This window comes from Eumetopias jubatus, unplaced genomic scaffold, assembly GCF_037043125.1.
Source record: "Eumetopias jubatus isolate StellerSeaLion01/CBP00866 unplaced genomic scaffold, mEumJub1_p1.0 scaffold_3, whole genome shotgun sequence".
NCBI lineage: Eukaryota > Metazoa > Chordata > Mammalia > Carnivora > Otariidae > Eumetopias > Eumetopias jubatus.
The window spans coordinates 188,864,390-188,892,242 of record NW_028274809.1 but is presented as its reverse complement, the minus strand read 5'-3'; the positions used below and the strand labels follow the sequence as shown (position 1 = coordinate 188,892,242).

Genomic DNA, 27,853 nt, shown 5'->3' with positions numbered 1-27,853 from the left:
AAATATATATTAGGAGATCGTGCTTCAGAATGATCTGCTTCTAAAGGATCCGTTATTTACACCTGGCTATTGTGATTATTCAAAAATGAACCGAGGGAACACTTTGGGAGAAAGGATTGCATGATGGAAATTTAAACAGAAGGGAAAAGCAAAACAAATGAAACCAAACTCAAAGCAAAACACACTCGAATCCTCATCATTCAACATGTACTCAGTGTACCTTTATCAAGGTTAGCATACTAACCTGTGGGTGTCAGTGAACACAAAGGAGCAAAGGGGTGTTATTTGTTTTTTTTTTACTTGAATGTATCTGAGGAAAATAATAGATCTATCCTCCTATTCCGTCGATTATTTTCCTATTGCTGTGTATCTTGGTGTTCAGTTTAATTTTTTTGTAGGGCACATGCTTATTACTCTTTTTTAAGCGGTTTTCTGATAATTCACAGCAATGTGATCTTTTTTTTAAGATTTTATTTATTTATTTGAGAGAGAGAATGAGAGAGAGAGAGAGCACGAGAGGGGGGAGGGTCAGAGGGAGAAGCAGACTCCCCGCCGAGCAGGGAGCCCGATGTGGGACTCGATCCCGGGACTCCAGGATCACGACCGGAGCCGAAGGCAGCCGCGCAACCAACTGAGCCACCCAGGCGCCCACAACAATGTGATCTTCTATATAAAATCAAAAATTAGTTCTAACACATTCCCAAGAGAACTTGGGACTCCGATGTAAATTGCGCTAATTTTGTGACTTAACTTGAAAGAATTGGCATAATTTTGATACTGACTTGTTATCCAAAGATGTGGCACCTACTTTCCATTTATTCAGGTCTTGCTTCTGCCTTTCAGCAAAGCTTGAGGGACTTCATCACGAGGATCTTGTAACTTGTCAATGTTCCTTCCTAAGCACTTTCTATTTCTTGTTGCCGTCGTGGAGAAAATCTTACTATTTCATTTGTAACAGGCTATTATTCGTTCAAAAGGGAAGTTTTTAGTTTTCTTCTCACCTCTCTTGAGTTAAGCCTTTTACTAAAATGTTTTAAAATTGAGGCACTCAGATTGTCAAGGTACCACCTGTGAAAGCAGCGTCCCCCTCCTGCAGCTGTAGGGCTTCCCTGCCAGGACGCGGCGGGTCTTCCCGGGGCGGAGCCGCAGACGCGCACCCCTGCGCGGCCAACCCGCGAGCTCTGTGACCGGGACCACCAGCTTCTTCACCTGCTGCACCACCAGCTGCTTCACCCGCTGCACCACCAGCTGCTTCACCTGCTGCACCACCAGCTGCTTCACCTGCTGCACCACCAGCTGCTTCACCTGCTGCACCGCAGCGTCCCCACCCCCACAATGCGAGTCGGGCACCAGTTAATAAACGCAAAGCACTGAGAACCCCCGGCACGTGGGGTCCTCTACAAGCACTGGCTTCCCCTCGTCAGAGCCGACGTCACCTCCTGGAAGCCTCACAACCACTTCATAAAGCGCGGTTATCTTCATCGAACGAATGAGGCAGCTAAGCTCAGAGACCCAAGTCATGCGCTCAGGGTCACTCAATACAATTTGGGGCTGCCTGAGACAAATCCGGCTCCTAGGAAATGTTGCAGTCAGTCCGTTCCTGCTGAGGCACGATTTCATTCTCACCAAAACGTGACGGGTTCCTTCTCCCGGCCTTGGCATCTTACCCGAAAGCAGAAGCGCCCTAAAGCTAAGGTGGGGACTCGGGCTCCGGAGCGTCCGGCGGGCGCGGGGCTGGCGGAAGGAGCCGAGTGCGCTCGGAAGCGCTCGCTTCGCCTTCGGCAACCATCGCCAGGGGGCGGGGTTCGCGCAGCGGCGCGTTCCGCGCGGGGCAGTGTGGGAAGGGCGGCCGGTGCAGCCGCGGCTGCCATCTTTGCAACTCCTGGCGTTGCGGCCTTGTCGTTGGAGGCGGCCTTCGCGGCGGCCGTCGACCTCAGAGAGCGGTATAAAGTCGGCTGGCTGACAGCTTTCCTTCCCCCGGCCTCGGCAGCCCGGCCAGCCGGGGTCCGGAGGCGGAAGCGAGGGCAGTGGGACGCGTGCGGGACCCGAGGCCAGCGGCTAGTCACAGCGTCGCCCGGAAGGATGGGCCGGTCTCGGAGCCGGAGCTCGTCCCGCTCCAAACACACCAAGAGCAGCAAACACAATAAGAAGCGGAGCCGGTCGCGGTCGCGGTCCCGGGACAAGGAGCGCGTGCGGAAGCGCTCCAAGTCCCGGGAGAGTAAACGGAACCGGCGGCGGGAGTCGCGGTCCCGCTCGCGCTCCACCAACACGGCCGTGTCCCGGCGCGAGCGGGACCGGGAGCGCGCCTCGTCCCCGCCCGACCGCATCGACATCTTCGGGCGCACGGTGAGCAAGCGCAGCAGCCTGGACGAGAAGCAGAAGCGAGAGGAGGAGGAGAAGAAAGCGGAGTTCGAGCGGCAGCGAAAAATGTGAGCGCCCGCGGGGGGAGGGGCGGGGAGGCTGGGGGGGGGGTGGGGGCCGGCGGGGCTGGGGGGGCCGAGTGGGGGGTGAGCGGCTGGAGGGGCGTGGGAGCCCGCCCGAGGGGCTGCAGCCTGGCCGAGTTGGAGAGCCTGGGCCAGGACAGACCCACGAGTTGGCTGGGAAGGAAAACTGTGGGGCTTGCGCAGGAAGGGCTCGGAGCGGAGAAAGCGATTTTGGCGCGAGAGAGGAGCGGAGTGCCGGAAGTAGGGGGTGGAGTTGAGAGTAAGGTGGGAGAGCTGCGTGGGCCAGGGAGGGCGTGGGGTAAGCGAGCCTGAAGCTGCGGATGGGGAGCGTGTGCAGGCCGGCTGGTGCAGCGTCGAAAAGCAGTTAGCCCTCGGGAAGCGAATTGCAGCTGGCCAGAGCATTCTTGTATGGAGGCTTCAGTTTGGGACAGGGCTTCCTCGGGAGTAAGACACTGTAGGTGGTCAAACCGTACACCCCCAAAGGCACTTTCTGTTGGTGCGTTTCTTTTGTTAAAGATGTCGCGGTTGCGTTTCTTTTTTCGGGCCTGCTCGGTTTTTGTTATTTTGTTATTTTGTGAGCTGTGAAAACAAAATGCACACACTTTTAAGCATGCAGTCCAATGAGTTTTGACACTTGAGGTCCCCTGCTTAACCACCATCCCAATCAAAACTTATTCCATCTTTATACTTCTTATTTATATTCCTTTGTAGCAAACTTAAGTGCAATCCTGTTGCTCGTTTTCCTTTTTAGTATACTTTTGTTTAGAAGACACTTGAATATTTGCTTTCATTTTCGCATTGCTCACATACAGGACTTAGATTTAGGGAAAATCAGAGTCACAGTAAGGTTTCCAACTTGAAATACTGTTTGGGTGAAAGTATTTCTCAGAGAGTCACCTCTCAGGTATTTTTTTAGATCCAGGAGTAGGTGCAAATAATTCCAAACTGATGACCTTTTGGTTTTAAAATGTAGGGTTTTGTTTTGGTTTAAGACCATCGTCCTTTGATGCTCTGGGTATTCATTTCCCAAAGTTAGTTTGCAAACTCTCCCTGTTTAACCAGCTGTCTTCCTCAGTTCATGTTTAGAAAGTGCACATGAGGCAGGAAAGTTAACTGAATTTAGGATCTTCTTGGGACAAATACATGTGTGCTGAACTGTCTAGGGATTTTAAATTTTTTTGTGTTTGGGTTTGTATTATGTAGATTTTCCAGCAGAGTGTGTTTCAGAGAAGCAAAGTTATTAGGAGGTACAGGACTAGAGCACTAACAGTATTACAGAGGAAGCAGTACCAGGAGAGCTATTTTGTTGCATCCCTTTATTTTTCCTTTATGTAGAACTGTTGATTGTACATGTATGCATACACACACACACACACACACACACACACCAAATACAAATAATTGTTTCGCAACAAACCTTGATTATATAGAATCCAGGTTTTTTGGTCTGGAACAGGATCCTTCACTGTAAAAATGCAGCTCTCAAATGTCAACGGATGAGCATTTGAGAGATTACTGAAGACATCTCTGAGATAATTTTTCCATTTGAAAACAGATGTCCAAAGAGAAATGATTTGCCATTCACTAGAAAGCTAAGACTTGTAGGAAAAATGAAAGAAACCTTGGTATGCAAAGAATAATTAGAAGTATTTAGCAAGCTACCCATGAATAGCAGAAACAAAATCCAGGGATTACATGAGAAAATTGGACAGTTGTATAGTTCCAAGTTGACAGAAGCAGCAAACTATCATTAGCATTTATGAAGGGAGGAGGGGGCAGAGCTAGCAGCCACCTATACACTGAATTCCTCTGTGCCATGCAGTAGGCACTCCTTAATTTGATGTAATGTTTTGGAGATAACACAGGGAACAACGGAAAGACCTAGGTTTTGGAGCCATGAAAATGGGCGTTAAGTAGTTGTATGCCTATGAGTCTCTGTTGGTTAGCTCATTCATTCGACTAATGTTTATTGAGCATTTAATAAGTGCCAGACACTATGCTAGGTGCTGTTAATATAAAGATAATTGAGCCCTCTCCAAGAAGCTTAAAGACTTATCAGTAGCTACATAATCATACAGTGTGGTAAATTCAGTGACTGTCATGTGACTGAAAAGAAAGTTTGTGGGTAGGTAAGCACCTTACTTCTAAGGAATGTGGGTGATAGATAAAGAGAAAATAAGAGACTGTCAGGTGAGGCATAGGAAGATACATGTGGACCAAAGCAGAGTCCCCTCCACCCCTAGCAGAATAAAGGAAGGCAGGGCGGGAATGGCCCTAAAGAATGGTAAAACCGTGGACGTTGACTGGAACGTGAAGGTGTGTAAGTACTAAAATCCTGGAGTGACTGGGGAGGTACATAGTGGCTTAGAATCATGAGAAGTCTTTTGTGTGCCATGTTAAGGAGCTTGGCTTTTTTTCATCATAGAAACAGGAAAAGTTTTTTTGCTTTTTTTTTTTTTGCTTTTTTTTTTTTTAATTTTACTTATTTATCTGACACAGAGAGACACAGCGAGAGAGGGAACACAAGCAGGGGGAGTGGGAGAGGGAGAAGCAGGTTTCCCGCGGAGCAGGGATCCTGATGCGGGGCTCGATCCCAGGACCCTGGGATCATGACCGGAGCCGAAGGCAGAGGCTTAACGACTGAGCCACCCAGGTGCTCCAGAAACAGGAAAAGTTTTAAGGAGGTAAACAGCGTGGGCTTTTTTTCTTCTTCTCCCCCCAAAAACCGCACGGAACGCTGTATAGGACAGATAAGTAGTTACAGTAAGGCCACACAGGAGTAGTGAGGGGGTGGTTATTGGAATGGAAAAGAGGGACAGATTTAAGAAACATTTAGTGCAAATAAAACTGGATCGGAACATAAGGGAAATAAAACATCAATGTTGGTTCTCATGTTTATGTTGTGGCTGTTGCACCTCAGCTACGAAATGTTCATGTAACTATTTGTGTGGCAGACAGTGGTTAGAGTGTCAAACCCGGTGGGTAGAGGACAAGGAAAAATGAAGGGGAGCGTCCATTTGTCACTTCCACTGTGGGCACTTATACTTGGACATGGTGAGTTTATTCAAGGTTGACAGGGGAGACCGAAGCCTGCAGGAAATCTTGAGAGTAGATAAAATGACCCAGGAAGAGCATGGAGGCAAAAGAGCAGTTGGGTCACAGGACTGAAAGAACCTTAGGAATGTTTGTTGGAGGAAGACAAAAGTTTCCTGGAAGCAGAGAAGGGATGTCAGAAGAATGCATAGCGTCAGTGTACCTTGAAGAGGTTCAGTGTAAGATGAGAGACCGCAAGAGAGCAAAATTAGATTATTCTTTTGGGCTTAACCAATTAGAAAGTTTGTGATAATATTGGAAACTAGATTGCTTTGCTCTTTATAGTTGTGAGGCCTTGAATAAATCACCTGTAAACCTGATTTCTTTTTCCTGAAATGGAGATACAGATCTTGCTTATTATGAAGATCAGAAGTAGTGCATTTGTAGTATCTAGACATACTTGGCATATAATGGGTATCAGTAAATAATGTTGGTAATACAATTTTAGGTACATGCAACCAGATTGAGCCTGGTGAGTTCAGAGTGATCTTATGAGTTATGCATTAATACTGTGAAAGGCAGACCTTAACATTAAACCTTTTTTTCCCTCATTTTTGAAGAGCTAATTCACATGTTTCAAATTAAGTTCTCCTGTGTGCCAGCCATTCACTGTGGTTCCCTCTTCTTATCATTTTCTTACATATTCTTTTGAGATGCTTTGTGAATGTTGTATTAAGTGCATGTTGAAAAAATGGGCACCTGTAAATGTCTTGGAGCAAAACAGGAAACGTTAATTCTTACTGTTAATTTACTGTAGCCTGTGACAATCTATGTATGATTATGTTTAGTGTTCGACTGCATGACAGATTGAGAGCCTTCTAAGTATCTAAACTGAGCTGGGATCTATATGAGTGATTCTTAGAATACTTGAAGAGCTCATTTTGAGGGCAAAATGAGCTTTTAAGAGCAAATTCAGTATGTGGAACTGTGTGTTTCGGGGAAGTTAGGGCTTTAAGACAAAGTATTAGGGCCTAAGATGTAGCTGATGTTGATTAAGAATTTTAGGGATTTTTAAAATAACCATTTTGGTAGTTAAATCTTTCTGCATGCTTTTCCCTTTCATTTTTGTCCTGGAGAAACAGTGTAGGGTAGTATAGTGCTTAAGATGATTGGCTTTGGAGTCAGGTTACCTAGGGTCGGTGTCATCTTAGCAAAATGCAGTGAGCTGGAGCCCCGCTAATAGATTGTTCCTATGCTTGAGGAACCATCAGAGGTGTAACAGGTGACATGGTGCATAAAGCTGTTGGCACAGTATTTGGTACCAAGTCAGTACTGAATTACTGCTATTTGCTGATGTTATGTAAGCACTTCCTCCGAGTAAGCTCCTAGGGTTGAGTTTGTATATATTTGTATATATATTGTACTTAAAATTATATTGCTAGTGGCTATATACAAAGTCATACTCTGTGCTGTATTGCCTGGCCCTTGCTGTTTTAATAGTTGCCATTTTAAATTGATTGTGACTAGTGTGTTATAAAATTCTGAAAGCATGGAGAAAATGGGGGCCTAATGTTATATATACTAGTTCCTTTGAAAACGGAAGCTTCGTCAGTGGCACAAATTCTTGGTAAGGCAATATATTCAGCAGAGTAGCCTGAGGAAAAGATTAGGGACCCTAAACATCAAGAAAGTGACAACTCCTATGGGGAAAGTTTGAAGGAGTGAATAGGCAGTGACATTAAATGATAGGTCTTCTATGAAGTGCTAACGACCAGAAGTGTTTTTTTTTTCCCCAAGAAAGTTTCAGTGTCTCTTATGAAAGTTAGCCTTACAGCTGCTTTATCATTGATTATGATAATAAATTTGTCATCAGTAAAGACGAGCTCATGTTTAATTCAGTTGTACATGTGGCCATTGTTTTTTTGAATTCAGTGAAGGGAGAGGGGAATCGAAGCAATAACTTTTCAGGGCAGAAACTGAAAAATTTCTGTAAAATTTTTTTTCTGATTACTGAAATAGTAATTTTAATCTTACTGAGAAAAACCGCAACAACAGAAATTTACATTCTTGATAACCTTGTAGGGAACAATTCTGCTGTGGCTCCCCCCTGACCTTGCCTGTTTCCACGTGGGACCCAGCAGAAAGCCTTAATTACAGTCATGATGTCATGATGGTATGCCCTTCATGTTCCTAGAATAAGGAACAAAGGGAGATAAGCAGCCTTCTGAGAAACCCCACTAGGCCATTTCTTATCCTCCCAGTTTCATTTGAGGTTGGGACTTTCCACTTGCCCTCCCCTCTGGGCTATAAAACTGCTGAGCAGTTCTTAGAATTGACTCCACAGCAGCAGACCAGCCCACTGCCTGTGCCTCTGTTGTGTGTCATCTGGCCCCTCTGGTTTGGTGTCTCTGAGGGGACAAGAGACAGAGCTCACACCATGCTGATCTGGCTTTTGCTGTAAGTAATAAACTGAATTAATTTATTTAGGCTTATTTTCTCCTTACTGACCAAATCGGTGGAAATGTGGCCCCATTAGCCATTGTGCTACTGCTATTACTTAGGGACTGCTTGAAAAAAGCCCTGACTGTGTATCAGGTGTCTTCCATCTTTACCAAATTCCTAAGTTGTTTGGCAACTTTTGTACTGATAAGCTAACCTAAAGCCTTATTCCAGTCTTTGCTCTCCTTTTTACTTTGTATTGAAAGTTTTAGTTGAAACTGTTTTACATTGTCCATAACAGTTGAATCGTACCATTTTTGACATTTTAAAATAAGATTTCTTCTTCTTTAAAATAAAATTTCTTCTTTCTTCATAGAAGACCTATCATTTAATGTTCTTAGGCTTCTTTACGTTTACTAATACCATAAGAACCAACTAGCAAAACGTATGTTTGTGGGGATGCTATATACTTCTAAAACTTTGTATTATGTAAACTTACCGATGTATGCAAAAGTAGAGAGACTATTGTAACCCTAGTGTACCCATCATCCCTGTTCAGCAGTTACCAGGCATACTTATTTCAGCTCATATTTCTCTTTGGATGAAGTAGAGAGACAAAATTTTTATATTTGAAATGTAGTTTAATTTCCACTGAAATTACTGCCTGATTTCCTTTAGATATTTCTGGCAGTTCATTTTAGTGTTGGAGTAGGTAGCTATTCTCTTTTATTGAGCTGCTATAGATAAAGCCTCCTTGAAACTACCTTAAACTCTATTTTTTTTGGAATTTCAAAAGGAAAAGGAGCATTGTTACATATTAGGCTTTCATATCTATTTAAATAAAAATCACCATTAATTTGGGGCGTCCTGGTGGCTCAGATGGTTGACCGTCTGCCTTCGGCTCAGGTCATGATCCCAGGGCCCTGGGATGGAGCCCCACCACATCGGGCTCAGTGCTCAGCGGGGAGCTTGCTTCTCCCTCTTCGTCTGCTGTTAGCCCTGCTTGTGCTCTCTCGCTGTCAGATAAATAAATAAAATCTTAAAAAAAAATCAGTAATTGAGAGTTGGGAGGAAATATTTGAGAAACAACAATAGAGTCTTCACAATGGGTATTGCATGTTATCTAGAACCTAAAATTGTGTTTTTTCAAGTAACTACTATCTCCTTGACAGAAAAACGGATTCTAAATGCAGAAACTGAAATGAATCAGAATGTTAGAGATACACCGGTGTTAGTATGGTATCACTGTGAATAAGTAACAGGAGTTGAGAATGAAAGCACTTGAGTGGGAATTTAATCAACCCCCCAAAATAGAGTTTAGTTGAAGTGAATTGGGGTGTTTAAAGGTCACTTAGACACTATAAAGTCTTTACTAAACCACGTAAATTGAATGACTGGCTCATACATATGTATGAGTCATCAAAAGATAAAAGGTTACAGGTTGTTATTTAATTTTGTGGGTTGTGAGAAAGTTGAAGCATTACTAATAATAAATTGGCTTCTTGGGATTTAGATACACTTCCAGAGCCTCTGAATTTATTAATTTAGCACAAATTATTGTCTCAACTAGTGCAGTTCAATAGAAAATACAACGTAAGCTACATCTGTAATTTAAAAATTTTCCAGTAGCCACATTAAAAAGAAACGAGTGAAATTAATTTTAATATATTCTCAGTCTTTAAGATGTCATTTTAACATGTAACCAAATAAAAATAGTTAAAAGATTTTTTTTATACATTTTCTTTTTACTGATCTTCAGTTCAGACGAGGCAGATGGGACCAAGGAGCTATCATGTTGGGTATCAGTGGTATAAAATGTGCATTGTTTCCACTATAGTGCCTTGATAAATGTCGGTATTTTCAGTGTGAAATTTCATTTTGAGTAATTAAGTTGGTTTATAATATCTAAATGTGAGTAAAAGAACTAAAACAATATCATGCTTCATTGAACTTTTTATTAGAACTGATGATATATTTTCATCCACTTTCCCATCTCTTGAAGAGCTTTTAATTGAAAATCAGTTAACCAAAGAAAGAAAAGGTACAGTTAAAGGTGTTAGGTTCAGAATCTGAATTAAGGTCTCTGTATTTTCAGTAAAAGCTACGCTACACTGCCTTAGCAGTCTGAGTCTCTTTGAATCTGCATATATTTTGATTTTGCTGGTGGGGCTGGGGGAGGGGGGTGAACTTTGTCAATCTGAATTGCTTGCTACATAATATTTTCTCCTGACTTCTCTGTAGCTCAACCCTTAGACTGAGTGCATTGGCAAATGAGCAAATCTGTACACTTAACAACAGTTTGTCCTTTCATTACAAAGTTGATACCAAAAAAGTAAGACTTCTTATTGTAGATTTACTCTACAGTTCCTAAATTAAAACTAATGAATTAAGTTCTTTGTACATACATACTAGTCATTTTGTACTTGGAAAGTGATAGAAAACAAGTATTTCATATTTATTTGAATTTCTGTATTAATATGTTGGTATCTGATATTTCCTTGAATGTTGCCTGAAAATGAATTATAGAATTATAGAATCAGGCTGTATGTTTGACAGATTTATAACTAGTTTTGTTAGGTTTACCTATCTAAGTCATTGTTTTCTGCTTTGTTTGCTAGTCGGCAGCAGGAAATAGAAGAAAAACTCATCGAGGAAGAAACAGCACGAAGAGTGGAAGAATTAGTGGCAAAAAGGGTAGAGGAAGAATTGGAGAAAAGGAAGGATGAAATTGAGCGAGAAGTTCTCCGAAGGGTGGAGGAAGCCAAGCGCATCATGGAAAAGCAGTTGCTCGAAGAACTCGAGCGACAGAGACAAGCTGAGCTTGCAGCACAAAAAGCCAGAGAGGTAACGCTCGGTCGTTTGGAAAGTAGAGACAGTCCATGGCAAAACTTTCAGTGTTGGGTGTGCCTCCTGCTCAGTTCGGAAAGAGATGGAATACAGACTAATTCCTTTCTCATCTAAACTTAACATTGCTGCGAAAGTTAATTTTTTAGCCTATTCAGAAGTGCTGACTGATATTTAAAAGTTACTTTCATAAAACGTATTCAAGGATACTTTTTGATTTAATGGAACTGGCTTACATATTTGAGAAGTGTTTGAAACTTTTGCCATGGCTGCAGGACTTACATTCTTTTTTGGGAGGGTGGGGGGAGACAGGGAGTGGTCAAGGGAAAAGGTTAAAATCCACCTGTGGATATGCATTCTTCTTTTCTGTGTGTCATTCTTACTGCTGGACTGTGAGAGGCTGTTTGCCTTCAGTCAGATTACAGAGCAGGGCCTGACATTGAGTGACCGCACCTGCTTTTGATACATAGGTTTTCTCGCTCTTCTTTTTGTCCTCCTTTTATCCCTCACCCCTACCCCAAATCCTGCTTCAACACAGTGGACTAATTCTAGCACTCTGATCATAAGGCCCTCCATTTTCCTAATGTGTTTCAAAGAATCTTTTTAGGAAAAATGTCCAGATTATTCATCCACTTTTTTAGTATCTACTAACAACTCCTTTTTTTCTCTAGAGAGTTATGAAGGAACAGGTTGTCCTTGTCTGGAGTCAAGCTAAACACATGATTTGTTTTATCAGCAGCTGGAGCAGAAGTTGAAAATGTCTTTCTGTGAGACAGTAATTTGCTACTGAAGCTTTATGGCTTATTTGCACTGATTACTCCAGGTTCCTAAAACTTGTTGAAAGTCACTGAAACACTCAAGGCAAATTACTTTACGGCCCTGAGTGTCCCTTGACATAGTTTGCATAATGAATATGAATTCCATTGGTGTATGCCATAGAAAATCCTGTAGTTATATTTTCTTGAATTTAAATATTTGACTCAAAATATGTGTCTCATATCATTATTAATCTTGGCCTTATTGTGTACAAGTTGGCATCATATTAAATCTGTCTTTTTTTCCAGTAAGCTTAGCTTCTCAAATGCATTTTCCCTTGTGCTGTCTTTAAGTAGATACACGTGTTTATATTTGGTAGCTATCACAGACTGTGCAATTGAATGTATGAAATTTTATTTATGTCAGTGCTTTTCATAACGAAGATAATTTTGGAGTAATGGTGCTGTCTTGTAGCGAGTTATTAATCATAGGAAGATTTTTTTCTCTTCGTTTGCTTTTTGTTTCATATTAACAATTTTTTTTTTTTTTTTACACGGACACAACCCTCTGACAGTCTTTCCAAATATTAAAATCATTTGAATATGTATGCTGTGATCTGAACACTGCCCAAACCATCAAGCAATCTTCATATAGTTTGCATTATAAAATTTCATTAAATTCTCCAATAAAAAATAAATTACAGAATTTTATTTCCGGACCATGCACCCCCTGGATTCCTGAATTTCAGTTCAGACTGTAGATGACAAGATAAGCTGCCTTTAGAAATTGTCAACATCTGAATGTTAAGTCCATTTTCCCCATGGAAGAGCCCTTAGTTCCATGAAGTATGGATTACCATTTGTATTTTTCACTAACAGTAAATGTATTTTTCTTATTAATTGTTTGCCTTAGGAATGATGAATTACATTTTTTGTTCCTTCTTACCATAAACATCTGCATTCCTCAGCTCAGCCTTCCTTGTATGTTGTTTCTTTATAAATGGTTGAGCTGCTGATGCAGGTATTGCCAAGCTAACAGTACAAATCATTTTAAAGAGGAAGCTGGCGCGTATGGCAGCCGAGGAGCACACTCTGCAGGACACTGGACAAGACAGTAAATATTCAACTTTTAATGCTGATTAAAGGAGTATAGGTAAAGAATACGTAGGTATACATAATTGGTGAGACAAATATTCACTTTATTTATATTTTATATATTATTTTTTTAATTTGGTAAATACTATCCAGTTTTGTAGTTGTCCTTGTTGATTTGTGTGATATTAAAGTATTAGTAATAATTGCCAGGAAACTATCATTAGGGAGGGTTTAGTCGGTTGCTGTTTGGACTGGGAGGGATGATTTAAATTTCGTGCTAGAAACAAATTTTAGTGGCTGCACAGTTTTATCATTTGTCAGACAGAAGGTAGCTATAAAGCTACCCTCTAAGTCAGATCAAAAAGTTCAGAGGAAGATTAGTAAATATTTATCAGTAAAAATAAACATTTTATTTTTCTAACATCTTAACATGTCCTCCCCTTTAGGAGGAAGAACGGGCAAAACGTGAGGAACTAGAGCGAATACTGGAAGAGAATAACCGAAAAATTGCAGAAGCACAAGCCAAACTGGTATGTATGAAGTATATGTGAAAATTACTTTATATTTGCTTTATTTTTTTCAGATTTTGTGGAATGCTTTTTTGCTCTATGACTGACCTATATCTTAGAGTTTTCAGGGCCCTTTTCAGGGATTTGAGGCAAGAGCAGGAATAGTTGACTAGATTTTAGCGAGTGTCTTCCAGAGGAATCTGTTGGGGCTATCCAGAAATTCTACTTATCTGGAGAAAATTCTAAAATTTGCAGTGGTTTAAGACCGGTTTCCTGGGAAAATTGGACTAATTAACCCCACTCTGTAAAGTTTTTCTGTCTTAACCTCATTTACATTTTTATGCCTAACCAATAACAACAGAAGTTTGGAAGTGTTTAAAATGCAGCATTTCACATTAGTTACCTTGTTACCTACCCATTAGTAGGTAAAGTAGATAGCATATGTTTGGTAGTTAAGTGTACCAGACTAATAGGCTCTTTTCCTATTCCAACTTTGTAGTCTAGCACGGAATACAGAGACTGAAGTAATCGTGATCTAGGGCAGAGCGATTTAAACATTTTAATGAAGAAGCCAGTGTAAGAATATTGAGGTAATTTTTTAAAAAATAGAAAAAGAACTAATCTACTTTTCCTTCCAGTTCTGTTTTTTAGTACTCTGAGTTTTTGCTTTGTTTCTTTGTTTTTAGCACAGACTAGCATTTAAAGTGGAGTAAAGTAGAATAAAAATTTTGGTGTCATAGGGTTTTCCATTTAAGAGTATATATTTCGAAGCAGTCTCTGTATGAAGAAGAAAGCTAGAATTAAAGGACTGTGGATACAAGGAAGCCAAAAAACAAAAGGAGGATAGGCTTTGGAAGGAAAAACTTTCTTTTCTCCGTGAAGGTGGCATATAGGAATTCTGCTTCAGAGTAGGAACATAAGTCAGAGATGGAAGGAAATTTACTGAGGATGAATGGGGGATGAGTGCTATTTAGTGCCCAGGAATAGAGACATGACATGACCCAGGAGGGACGCTGGGTTCTAGACTTTTTTTTCTTTTTTTTAAAGATTTTATTTATTTATTTGACACACAGAGAGAGATGCCAGAGAGGGAACACAAGCAGGGGGAGCAGGAGAGGGAGAAGCAGGCTTCCTGTGGAGCAGGGAGCCCGATGCGGGGCTCGATCCCAGGACCCTGGGATCATGACCTGAGCCGAAGGCAGACGCTTAATGACTGAGCCACCCAGGCGCCCCTGGGTTCTAGACGTCTTACAGAAGTTTTGTCTAGTTAGAAATGTGTTGAGACCAGTACAGTCATAGGAAGACATTTGCTACCAACCCATACTGTTGACTGGGTGGGGGGGGAAGCAAGTTGTAAGCTCCAGGTAAGTGATTTAGAAAAAAGAAATTCTGTGATTGTTTATAAAGGCACAGAAAAAGATCTGAGTTGGGCTAAGTAATTAATTTACAGTGAATCCCAAGGAGAGTAGGGATGAAGGAGGACCATAAATAATGTGTCCTGTAGGTGATAAGATGACTTTTTCCATAAAGTTAAAACTATGGGGCAATCAGTTCTAAAGCTTGAAGTTTTAAAAGATAGCATACCCTAGAGAAAAGCCAGTACTGGAAATATCCGAAGCAACTTAGTGAGCGTGACACCGTGGATTCTTAGCTATTACTGCTGTTCTGGCTGTTGTAAAGGCCATCATGAAAGGGAGAGACTTAATCCTGCTTTCCCAATGAAAAGACCTTAAAATCTCTTAAGGTAGAAAAAGCCCTATGAATGATGATGCACTATGAATGGACTAGGAGTCATTATAAGGTATCTCCCTACATGTTTATCAATTAGTATATGATAATGCCTTTTTTAGTGATTCTGTGTAAGAAAAAGATCTCAGTGCAGGTAGGAGGAAGTAAGATGGAAACTAGGAACCTTAATTTTGAGTTTGGAAGGTTGAGCTTTGGAAGGTAAATATAGTGTGGTTTGTAAGGTATGGATATTTCCAGAAGGGAGGAACAGTATAGTTGGTATTTAAAACGGTGAACCAGAATTGCCAAGCAGGTGGAATAGAATTCCTCTTAGAACATGATAAAGGATTGGCTAGCATGGTGAGTTCAGTTTTTGGGTCACCTGGAATGCCAGATTGTGACTTATAGAGCAGAGCTCCTCAACCTGTTAGGCCCTGCCAGGATCCCTTCTGATCCTGGGATAACTGGGTGCCCTTAGGGAGACTTGGTTGGGCTCTTTATATTCCTTTTGGCAGCTTTCTTTGTTTACCCACATGGACCTTAAAAATATGACTTTGTGTGTCATTACTGGGAAAAGATTAGCAAGCTTATTCTAGAGCAGCGCTTCTCAAGTGGTGGTAATTGGCCAATTTTTGTTCTTTTAATCCTAATTTGTCTCAGACCTCTACTTTTGCAAAATACAATTAAGATGAATTACTAGAAAAATGAGGTCAAGTGACTATAAAAGCTTCTAAAACACTCCTGGTTTCTACATATCTTGTTAGGGATCCATTACAGTTTGCAGACTGTTTGCTGATTCATGAGCCATATTTAAGACTAGCACTGTTCTAGAACATTTGAGTTTGACAGACTAGATTGTACACTGACACTATTTTGACTGCATGTTGTCAATAGACGTCAGTGAAAAGGTATCTTGGAGAAAAGGAGTTTGAATTTGAGAATATTTGGCAAGGATTTGGACGTAACTCATTTATTTCCTGTGTATGTTAAAGTTGTAAGTGTAAGAAATTGTCCACATGTTGGAGAAGATTAATTTTTATTTGGTTCTATTGGTAGTGAGTCATATGCTTGCAGGGAAAGTGGAGCATCCTTTGTGTTGGAAAAGACAAGGAAATGTTGCTACATAAAGATGCCAGGCACAAATGGAGATTTCTTTAATTTTCGTTGTCCATTCCTTATCCTCTCAATTTTGAGCAAGTTCTTTAATCTTTTCACACATTTATTAGGAAATATTACATGGACTATATTGAATGTCCCATTAGAAGAATGGATATTTAAGAAAGGTAGGGGAGTGTGCTAGCATTACAGATAGCATGGGACTTGTCCTGGTTATGTCAGTAGTGGTCGTTTATCTTGTTTGCAACAGCAGTTCTGTTTGCTTTATGACATAATAAGTATGCTAGGGAAAACATGTTGTTTTGTAGGGCTCGTTGTATGGCGAGAAGAATGTGGCACATTCTTACTTCTAGAAGGCAAGGAAGGAAGAGGCAGTAGCCAAGCTTAACTATTCACATAATCTATATTGAGAAGTTAGGTATGTGTAAAAAGCAATTTGGAAATAAAAATGGACAAGACGTTAAGTTCTCTTATTTAATGTATCGGTGGTGGTGGAGGCAGGGACAATCCCAAGAAAAGTTAACAAGTAATACGAAAGTATTTGGTAGTGGGATGGATGATGTGTGGTAATTGACATAATTGCCCCGGGGTGGCCTGGGAACCTTCCTGGAAGAGACAGCCATGTGCCAGGCCTCAGTGGCCAGTTAGGAATTGAATTTACCGTGGGTGCAGGAGTGTGAGGAAATGAAGCCTGGCAGAGGCCTTTCCGGGATTTCACAGAATTAGAATAAAGACAAGAGTGTGTGGGCGTCTGAGGGTGGTGGGCAGGGTAGCAGTAGCTATAGCAGTAAACCGGCTTACTGCCATAGTAAGTCTGTGGGGTAAGTAACGGTAGATGCGGTTTGAAAGCATATCAAAGACAGGCTGGAGAAGACAGTACCCTGGGGGAGAGTTCTTAAACATCATAACCATGAGAGAATAACACAACAATTTCTTATAAGTCAATAAAGAAGACCAACTCTCTAATAGAAAAAGTGAGAGATGTAAATGAGAATTCACACAAGTAGAATGAAAAGTGCTATAATCAGTTCTTGAAAATATATCCCAGTCTCCCAACTTCTGAAGGAAAACAAAGAAATGACTCCCCCCATCCCCTTTTCTTTTTCTGCAATAGTAAATACCGATAGAAAAGACTTTATTTCCCTCATTAACACCAAGTGTTGGCAAGAGTAAGGTATAAAGAGACCTTTTATATGGTGATGGAAGGAGTTTATAATGGCCCATGACCATTTTAGAAAATAGCACTGAATCAGTGAATATCAGGAACCTTGAATCTGTTTCTAAGAATTTATCTTGTGAATCGTATACAAATATGGTAATACAGAAAAAAATTCTCACCATATTATTTAGAATAGTGAAAATTTCGCAGGTTTTTAGATGAATTATAACGTGCTTACAGCTGGTTTTCCTGTAGTCTAAAAGTATTTGGTAATACAGGGGAAATAGCCAAATACAAAACTTATGTATACATTATCCTGATTTGAAAAGTATATTTGCGCAGTTTAGTAGATGGAAAAATAGGCCAAAAGGCTAAAAATAGTTACCTCTGATTGGTAGACTTAAATGTAACTTTATACTTTTCTCCAGTTTCTATATTTTATACAACTAAAATACATCACTTTTCATGATCACATAAAAATAATTACTAAAGTAAGTAAATTTAAACCACACTTTAACGGACTTTTAAGTAGGTCCTTGTGACAAAAGTTCAGATTGGTTGCAGTAATGACTGTAATAAGGAATGCATTAACTTAGCCACATGGGCGCTCTCGTATGTGAAATTCTTTTTTTTTTTTTTTTAAGAGACAGAGATAGGAAGACAGCAGGAGCAGGGAGGAAACAGGAAGCAGGCTCCGCGTGAGCAGGGAGCCTGATGTAGGACTCAGTCCCAGGACCCTGGGATCGTGACCTGAGCTGAAGGCAGACGCTTAACCGAGCCACCCAGGCGCCCCTCGTATATTAAATTCTTAGGAGGTGCTCCAGACCAGGGGTAGTTTTTGCTCACATTTCAAATTGTTTGTGAAGATACTTGATTTTATCTGTCCAAAAGGAGGCAAAAGAATATTAATCAACAGACACGTTTGATTTATAACATCAAACACGAATTAATTCACATGTGGTTTGGCTTGACTGGACTTGGCCTTTTGGCAGATTGGTTTCTAGTTCCGGGTTAGTATTGGCAGTGCACAACTATCTTCAGATATTTGAAAGGCTGTTGTTAATACAATGGAGAATTTTAACTATTTATTTTAAGGATTTTATTATTTGAGAGAGTGAGAGAGAGCATGAGAGGGGAGAGGGTCAGAGGGAGAAGCAAACTCTGCACCGAGCAGGGAGACCAATGTGGTGGTATTGATCCTGGGACTCTGGGATCATGACCTGAGCCCGAAGGCAGTCGCTTAACCACTGAGCCACCCAGGCGCCCAAATTTTAACTTTTTAAACAAATATTAAAAATGGTACCTAAAATTTTTTTTGCTCCTCTTTTCCATACAGGTTTTTTGTGATGTGTCTGGGAAAAGCCTGGGTATTATTCTGAAATGTGTGAGAATTTTACTTCTCCAAAAAGGGGAACAGAAGAAAAGTGATAGGTGTTGCTTGGAATTAAATGTCCTTCCAGGAGGCTGTATCAGTAGAAAAATGACCCTCAAATTATCCATTGGTGGATGAAGGTGGTAGTAAAATGGAACCTGGTTAATTTGCATGTAAATACCTGAACTATAATAAGAGATTGACAATTTCTAATAAAATTATAAGAATTATTACATTATGGTGATAAGGTAAAATTAATTTTACCTGGGAAACCTTCTTTGAAGTTTTGTGTTTTTGTTTTTTTTCTAAAGATTTACTTACTTATTTATTTGAGAGAGAGAAAGAGCGTGCATATAAGCTGGAGGGGCAGAGGGAGAGGAAGAGAGAATCCCGAGCAGACTCCATGCTGAGCACGGAGCCTGATGCAGGGCTCGATCTCCTGACCCTGAGAGCATGACCCGAGCTGAAATCAAGAGTTGGACGCTTAACTGACTGAGCCACACCCAGATGTCCCCGAAGTTTTAAAATATATGCAAATCATAAGTTTGAGATCTACAGTGTATTTCTGCTCTTTAATACTGAAAAGTTTTCTCTTTACCTACTTGCCAAATAGGGAGATTTACCTGTTCATCACTCCTTTGAGAAATGAAAAAAATAGTACCATGTTTGGAAGTTGATTATATGTGAAAATGTGTTCCACGTACTTAAGCTAGATCTCACTTTGCAATTAAGAGATATTTCTGGAAAATCCCCCCCACCCCAAATCTGTGTATTCTATGTCCTGATCCCTGGAACCTGTGAATATTACCTAACGTGGCCCCAAAAGAGGGTCTTTGCAGATATGATTGAGTTTAAAGATCTTGGGTGGTTTATCCCGCGTTAACCACTATGCCCTAAATGCTGTTGCATGTTATCATTAGGAGGAGGAGGCAGAGGGAGATTTTTTTTTACTACACAGTGCACACACAGGAGAAGGCTGAAGACAGAGCAGAGAGAGATTTGAAGATTCTGACCTTGAAGATCGGAGTGATGGGGTCAGAAGACAAGGAATCCTGACAGCCACCAGGAGCTGGAAGAAGCAAGCAATAGACTTTGCCCTCAGGCCTCCTGAGGGAGCATGGCCCTGTTGACACTTTATTTTGGACCAGTGATACAGATTTTGAATTTCTGGCCTCTAGAATAATTTTATATTGTTTCGAACTACATAGTTTTGTGGAAATTTGTTGCCTAAAAATGTGGAAGTGGTTTTGAAGTTGGAGGTGTAGAGGTTGGAAGAATTCTGAGGCATGTGATAGAAAATGCCTAGACTGCTTTAACAAAGACTGTTGGTAGAAATACGGACTTTAGAGGTGCTTCTGGTTAGGGCTTAGACACAAATGAAGATGTTACTGGAGGCTAGAGGGAAGGAGGTCCTGGTTGTCTAGTGGTTGGAAACCCCGGGTGGATTGTGCCCTACAGTTGTGTGGAAGGTGGAGCTTGTAAGGGTTGAACTTTCATATTTAACTGAAGGTGTTCCTAGATAAAGTGTTGAGTACAGTGTGCTTTCCTCTGGCAGTTTATAGTTAAATTCAAGGAGATAAACAGAGGAAATAACTGATAAGTAAAAAGGAATGAGCACTTGATGTTTTGGAGAAAATTTTAGCCTGTCTAGATTACAAAAGATGCTGAAGTCGGTTATTACTGTTAGAAAAACTCTCTGGAAAGAAGGCCAAGGGTATGGCTGGACAACCATTTGCTCGGGCTGAAGAGATTATGCAGGTGACTCAGGTTTCTTCAGCCACTTTAGCAAACGCCAGGAGTGAATGAGATTATCCAGGAAAGATCTGTGGAGGAGCCTCTTGTCTGATGGCCTGCCAGATGTGGGAGACCCACAGTGTTTTCAGGGGTGCTGTAGCAGCCCAGATGTGGGAGACCCACAGTGTTTTCAGGGGTGCTGTAGCAGCCCAGATGTGGGAGACCCACAGTGTTTTCAGGGGTGCTGTAGCAGCCCAGATGTGGGAGACCCACAGTGTTTTCAGGGGTGCTGTAGCAGCCCAGATGTGGGAGACCCACAGTGTTTTCAGGGGTGCTGTAGCAGCAGAAACACTGCCAACTCGGATCGAGAAGGACAGAGGGAGGACACGATGATGAAGACTCTTCAGACTCCCGGCAGACTCCGTTCATACAGGAAAAGTGATATGAGGACAGAACAGGGAGAGATGTGCAGACGCCGGTCTTGACGATTGGGGCAATATACATGTGCAAGCCAGGAATCCTGGCAGCCAGCAGAAGCTTGAAGAGGCAAGGAGCAGATTCCCTGCGAGCACCTACAGAAGGAAGGTGGCCCTGTCAACACCTGTTCCAGTGATAACGATTTGGGACTTCTCTGCCTCTGGAATAAATTTCTGTTCTCTTAAGGTATCCAGTTTGTGCTACTTTGTTAGAGTGGCTACAGGAAACTAATGTAATTGGAGAAAAAATGGGCCGTTTATACTAGAGTGAGGGGATGTAAGTTGAAAGGGCACAGTACCTAGGGTAGTTAATACCGATATATTTATACATTGTAAGAAACAGGCAAATATAGCGTGGTGCCAAATGTAAATGTCAATTAAATATTTTAATTTGAGGGGCGCCTGGGTGGCTCAGTTGGTTAAGCTTCTGGCTTTGGCTCAGGTCATGATCCCAGGGTCCTGGGATCGAGCCCTGTGTCAGGCTCCCTGCTCAGCGGGGAGTCTGCTTCTCCCTCTCCCCCTGCTGCTCCCCCTGCTTGTGTGCTCTCATGCACGTTATCTTTCTCTCAAATAAATAAAATCTTTTTAAAAATATTTTAATTTGAAATGAAATGGTGGGGAAGTTATGGAAGGATGTTTAATCAGTGAGAAGGTTGTTTCCAGTTGATAAGATAAAAAGCTCATTTAAGGTTATGTCAATGTATTTTGGGCAACAATTTTTTTAAAACTTCCTGGACGTTAGTGTATTGGCGCCATATAAGGTGGCTTGAAGGACAGAATGTCAACCATAAACCACTGAAAGCCCGTCAGAAGATGGGGCTTGAATTGATAAGGTGGCTGTAGGAACTAAAGAGAGAATGAACTTGGTGAGTGATAAAGGGAGAGGGAAGGGGAGTACTGAAGGAGGAAGTGGAGGAAAAAGGAAGGGGAGAAAATCTGGTGTAGGAACCAGAGAAGATGTCATCATGCCAACAACCAAGTGTCAGCAGGCACTTGAGAAAACTTCCACAAAAGGGAATGAGTGACCAACACAAACAGAACTAACTTGAAAGAAAAGAGAATTTAGGGTATAGAAGATTAAAAGAACCACATCTGGATGAGATCGTTTTTTGTGAAATTTTAGGACATAAATGATAAAATCCTGAAGGTATGAGATTGCTCTTTCGGCAGTTTTCCAGAGCAGTCTCTCCGGAGCTCTGGAGGACAGGGATTCTCATGCCGAGTACCCCATACCAGTCTGAATTGTCAGTTCCTTCTTGGAGCCGTGGTCTCCACGTTAGGTAAAGACGGGCTCTCAGGAGATATTATGCAGTGTTGAAGTTCCAAAAATATATTTAAGATTGTAAATATATTTAACAACTGGGTAATTAAATTGAGAAGGAAAGGGGCTAGGAAGAGTGGCTGGTGGTAGGAATTCTCTTTAGATGGTAGCTAATAATATCCTGTAATGGTAGTATATACTGTAAGGAGAGTAACTATCAGAATAACCAAATTGCCATTGGTAGGGATTGCTTTTTTAAATCCTGTGTGTTATTTTTTTAACGTTGTACATTAATAACTTTAGAAAATGTTACTGATCCATAGTTTGCTAAGGGTCAGAATTTATATCAAATTTCTTTTTAAATTTTTTTCATTGCTTACCTAAAGTGGGCTACACGTGTTATAGAGGGGAAGATGAATCAAAGAATTAAAATTTATAAATGGCAGAGTGGAACAGGATGTGTGTGTGGGAAAGTTAACATGCAGAAATCCACATTTCTGAGTAGTGGCATGACTTCCTAATTGTAATACTCGTTCTTATCGTTTCTGTAATCACTTCTGATAACAAATATTTCTCTTTGTATTTTTAAAATTTTGTAAAATTTCATATATATTTTAAGTAGAGAGTAGTAGATTTCAGCATCCTTATTTACTGAAAGAAACTGCTGCTAAGGATCACCTTGATGTACATTATTATAGACAGTGTAAGAAAGGAGAATGCTTAGAAAAGAGTAATTTTTTTTAAAGATTGATTTTTTTTTTTTGAGAGAGAGAGAGCACAAGCAGGGAGGAGAGGGAGAAGCAGGCTCCCCGCTGGGCAGGGAGCCCGATGCGGGGCTTGATCCCAGGACCCTGAGATCATGACCTGAGCTGAAGGCAGACGCTTAACGAACTGAGCCACCCAGGTGCCCCAGAAAATGAGTAATTTTAATAAAGGCACTGAGCCCTCTGGATAAAGGGGGAGTGGGACAGAAGGTCCTTGGAGAGTAAATAGGTCCTTCTCCTGGAATGTTGTATTTTGCTTTCATGTATTTCATCTCACCAATCACTGGAGTGAGGTGCAAGGTTGAAAGCCACCTTTGTGAGGGTTCTAGACTTAATGGCTTAGGAAGGCCCACCCTAATTTCATGGCTCTAGGATTGTGGACGTTAGCTTTCTCTTGGGCCCCCACGATGTCCATCATGTAATCCTTGTAGGAGAGCTTAGGATTGTTTATCTGTATGAATACCATATACATACCTCCTCCCCACCATTGGAATAGTTCTTCAGCATACATTTGAAACGACAGAAGGGTAGAGGGGGAGTGGTGGCTATTCTGACAAGTGGAGTCATCAGGAAGGAAATGGCATGTCAGATTGCAGAGGGAGGCTTAGGGTTTAGAAGAACACCTAGCAGATAAGGTATAGGGTCAGACCTCACAGATTGATTTTCATCACTTGAGAAGCACTATATTAAAATAGTAGATGGCTTTGGGTTTTGCTCAACTAGTCTGTTTTAGCCCTGGTGTAATTGAATAGCATTTGTGCTTCATTTAAAGCTATAATGGAACAAAGTACAAATATTTATACGTAAAGATGGGATATTCACCTGCGCACTTTATTTTTAAAAATCATCTCATTATCAGGTACTTCCAGTAGGCACTTTAGGCTTAACTTAAGGGACAAACCAGAGAAATTACAGCAACCCTTCCACACACACACGCACTTTTATCTCCTCTATTTGTAGACCTAAGAGAAATTGAAACTTGCTTTTTCTTTACCCAATCTAAAGTTAATTTCAGTGCAGAATTAGTATTTCCTATCTATGAAGGAAATGACTTTGCTTTAAAAATCTTGTTTTTAATTTAGGCAGTGTGATCACATCATTCAGATTTATTTTTTAGAAAAATAACTGGGTATATCTCTTTTTCCCCCATCCACCTATTTTTTATTGCCATTCCAAAAGGTATATTCGATTATGTTTTTTGTCTTTTTTAGAGTTTAAAATGCGTATTTTGGCAGATACAAGCACATGTGTTTTTAAATTCTCCCCTTTTTGCAGGGAAATAGTATACTATATACACACACACACATATGCACACACTATTTGGGACTTAGTTTTTCTTAACAGTGTAACTTAGGGATTTTTCCATTTTAGTATGTAGGGATTCCTATTTTTTTTTTAAACTACACAGTATTCTATTATATATATTTTCCATAGTTTTAATAGTCTCATATTGGGGAATATTTAGGTTTTTCCAGTCTTTTGCAAGCTACGTTGCTTTAAAAAAAACCTTGTTCAATTTTGCACGTATGCATGTTATTTGGAAATTTATTTGCTGGGTAAAAGCATTATTAAGATAGAGCTTTTGGTAAGTAGTGCCAGTGTACTCCTCACAAGATAGTATTGTGTATCTTACTTTGGAATTTGTCAGTATGGTAGGGTGAAAAATACTGTGTAAGATTTCTCTTAAGGGTTAGGTTGTGATGTTCAAACCCTTCCCTCTTCAAGGTTCTAATTTGCTTTTCTAAGGGCTGAGCTCGAACAGTAGGGAACAGTGAATCTCGGTGTTTATATTCCTAAGGGTTTCCCAGGCACATGGACATCTTAAGATTCTTTATCTTGATTTAATTGCACTTGCCAAACTCTTACCCAAGTGTGTGATGATTTGTTAAAACTGGATAAAGTAATTGGCATATGAATTCACTAAAGATGATCAAAGGCAGTTAATTCTTTTCTTTCGTAATTATCAGTGGAAGTCGAAGCACAAAAGTGGTGGTTAGAAATGGATGTACAGGTAAGGTTTCAGTAGGTGGAAAGAATGGCATGAGCAGAGGGGGAGGCATGATAGAAACCAAGCATAATTTGAGAAAGAATAGTATATACACAGTGGGAGCCAGCTTATAGGAAATCTTAAATAGTATGCTCATTTGGGAAGTTAGGTCATATTCTGAGCATGGTAGAAGTCACTGGAAGCTTGAGGGCATGCGAGAACAGAATGATGTTCCAAAATGGGGAGACTGGTAGCGTTCTGTAGGGTGGATGAGAGGGTACTGGGAACAAGGAAGTCCTGTGAGGTCTCTAAGGGAGGTGGTGTGGTGTGTGCTGGTGTGGTGGCTGTGCATGTGGAGCTCCAGATGAGACATCTTGGTGGAAAAGGGAGCATGAAGGAAGTAATAACCAACTGGTTCGCTATTTGCTTGTGTCAGGGAGAAGGGAAGAGACAGAAGAAAGCTACAGAATGTGGTGGTGGAGAAGGTCCTAGGAAACTTTTTTATTGATTTTTATATTTATATACTGAAATTTATATACTGATTTATTCTCTGGTTAGGTTTGAGGAATCTGAATCTTGGACACGTTGAATTTTGAAGGTACCCGGAGGTCTCCGTGGTACGTGTCCTACTAGTCAGCTGTAGCTTAGGAAAAAGATCTGCGAGATGGGAGATCTGTTTTACCTCTCTGTTGGGTTCTCCATCTTGCCTGCTGACCACATTCCCACTTTTTTAAAATTCTGATCTTCCTCATCTTCGACCTTTACTTGCTTACTGTGGATGTCTCCTACCTTTTTGTCTACACCCCCCCCCCCACCATCTTAAAGTAAAACAAAGACTCTTTATGTTACTTTGGTATTTAAAAGTCAGGGTTTTTTTGTTTTGTTTTGTTTTTAAACATTTTATGTTGCATACCGGAGTCCATCACCTTTCCCATACTCTGGCATAAAGCCTGTGATGCAGTCACATTGAATGTTACTATTTCTGAGCAAAAAGCCTATCAGTGGAGACAAACCGGAGTGAACAGGTGGAGAGCCTTAATGTTTTTGAATCACCAGTGTTTCGTATTAACATTTGGGAGGGGAGAAGTAAGTTCAAGTGAACAGGAGAATGAATAAAGAGGTCATTAAGCATTGTAGTTCTGACCATCTAGAAAACAATTTTAGTAGAATAATAGAGATGGGAGCAATGACTTTAAAATCTGACTTTGGGAATAGGAAAGCATTAAGTGGATGGGATGCAGTGAATGTTTTAAATTGAGGGTCAGATAGTGATTTTCCTGAGATTTAAAAATTCAAGGTTAGAGCAGGTTTTCTTCAGCCTTGGCCCTCTTAACATTTGGGGTTGGATAATTCCTTGTTGTGGGGGGCTGACCTGTGCATTGTAGGATGTTTAATAGCATGCCTGTGCTCTGCCCACTAGATGCCAGGAGCCACCTCCTGTTTGTGACAACCAGAATCACCAGCACACATTGCCTAATGTTCCTTGGGAGGGGAGAGGAGGGGTAAAACTGCACGTGGGTGAGAAATAAGGACGTGGGCATGGGGTTTGGGGGAGGCAGAAGGAGAGACTTGATGAGGGAGAAGGAGAATGGCCTGAATTTTTTTGGGGTAAAGACAGGAAATGTGTAGACAGCACAGGAAGGGAGTTGATTGCATAAGACTGAAGGACTTAAAGGCCCTGCAGAAGTTAATTATGCCAGTGTCCACTTGAAAGTGAAAAGCATTTCATAGCTAGGTGGAAAGGGTCTTTAATTTTTTCCTCTTCAGAGAAAAGGGTCTTTAGTATTTCTTGGTTGTGTATTGACAATGTAATGTAGCCCCAGTAGGGATTTTTTTTTCTTAGAACTTTGTCTTTCTAATGATAAATCTATGGTAATTGGTAGATAACCTGCTCTTTGGATAAATTGATTCCTGGTTTCATAATTGAAAATCTCTTCGTCTGATGCACTGAAAGTGTAGGTAAAAATAGGTGTAATAGGACAAAATCTATACTGATCTTAAAACATTTTAGAAATTTCCATTTTCAAAATGTGTTGTGCTTTTTTGCAGTTTTTAAAAACATTTTTCATAACAAAATCGGAAAATGTAGGCAGAATTAATAAGGAGTTCTTTTCTAATTCCTCAGTGTTTTTTCCTTGATCACTTTTTGTGTGACCTTACATAGGTTTTATTCAACATACTGTTTGTAAGCTGTTGCCTGATCTCCCAATATTATTAATAGAAGACATGAAATTCATAGAAAATTTTAATGTTTACTTTTCACTTCCAGGCTGAGGAGCAGTTGAGAATTGTTGAAGAACAAAGAAAGATTCATGAGGAAAGGATGAAACTAGAACAAGAGCGGCAACGTCAACAAAAAGAAGAACAAAAAATTATCTTGGGCAAGGGGAAGTCCAGGCCCAAACTGTCCTTCTCACTAAAAACCCAGGATTAAATTGCAAACTCTGAACTTTTTACAAAGAAAAATGGAAAAACTTTGTATGGTAGCTTCATGTTGAAGTGGTTTTTTGTTTTGTTTTTGTTTTTTTTTGTTTTTGTTTTTTGTTTTTTTTTTTTGTTTTTTTTTTAAATTTGGAAAATCTGGAAAAGTTAGCTTGTTCTAATAGGGGCTATGCTCTGCATTCCTTTCCCCCCCCCCTTAACTTCCATTAAGTCAGATCCTTATCAGATCATTGTTGTCTTCTAGAAAGTGATCTATTTTTCACCTGTTTGCATTCTGTATTAGTGGTCTGAAGAAGAGCAGATCACTTTGTAAACTGTTGATGGTCTGATAAGGTTTTTACTGACCCATTGACTTCAGAGTTATACTCTGTCTGTTACATCATAATGCTGGTTTTGCTGACTTTTTGTTTTTTTATATATTTATAAAAAAAGAAAAAGTTGGAAAGAGCATTGGAAGCTCCCAGGGTGTTACTGGACCTATGTGGTGTATTGTTAAACCAGTGTCCTTGTGATACTGTTGCTCTTGATGTTCCTGATACAGGTAAGGAAACAGTTGGTCAGCTCTGGTACAAAATATATATACAGTTCAGTATTGTCTCTGTTCAGTTTGTTTTTATTTCATTGACAAAATCAAACCAGCATTCCCCATTGTGTAAATAAATGATTTTGCTGAATAAAGTAAAGTCTTAAATTCA

At 40.5% G+C, this 27,853-nt stretch overlaps 1 protein-coding gene across 2 annotated transcripts; it reads left to right on the top strand.

The window, feature by feature from the left end:
- The first annotated feature begins 1,830 nt into the window (after positions 1–1,830).
- ARGLU1 (arginine and glutamate rich 1) lies at positions 1,831–27,853 on the top strand. 2 transcript variants are annotated; one of them, XM_028112019.2, is made up of 4 exons: positions 1,835–2,429; positions 10,535–10,760; positions 13,057–13,140; positions 26,986–27,853. In XM_028112019.2, the coding sequence occupies exons 1-4, from the start codon at positions 2,083–2,085 to the stop codon at positions 27,148–27,150; spliced, it is 822 nt and encodes a 273-aa protein (XP_027967820.1). In that variant the 5' UTR covers positions 1,835–2,082; the 3' UTR covers positions 27,151–27,853. The 2 variants fall into 2 exon arrangements, with proteins under 2 accessions (XP_087878021.1, XP_027967820.1); XM_088021895.1 differs by lacking the exon at positions 26,986–27,853 and having other exon boundaries at positions 1,831–2,429; positions 12,572–13,135.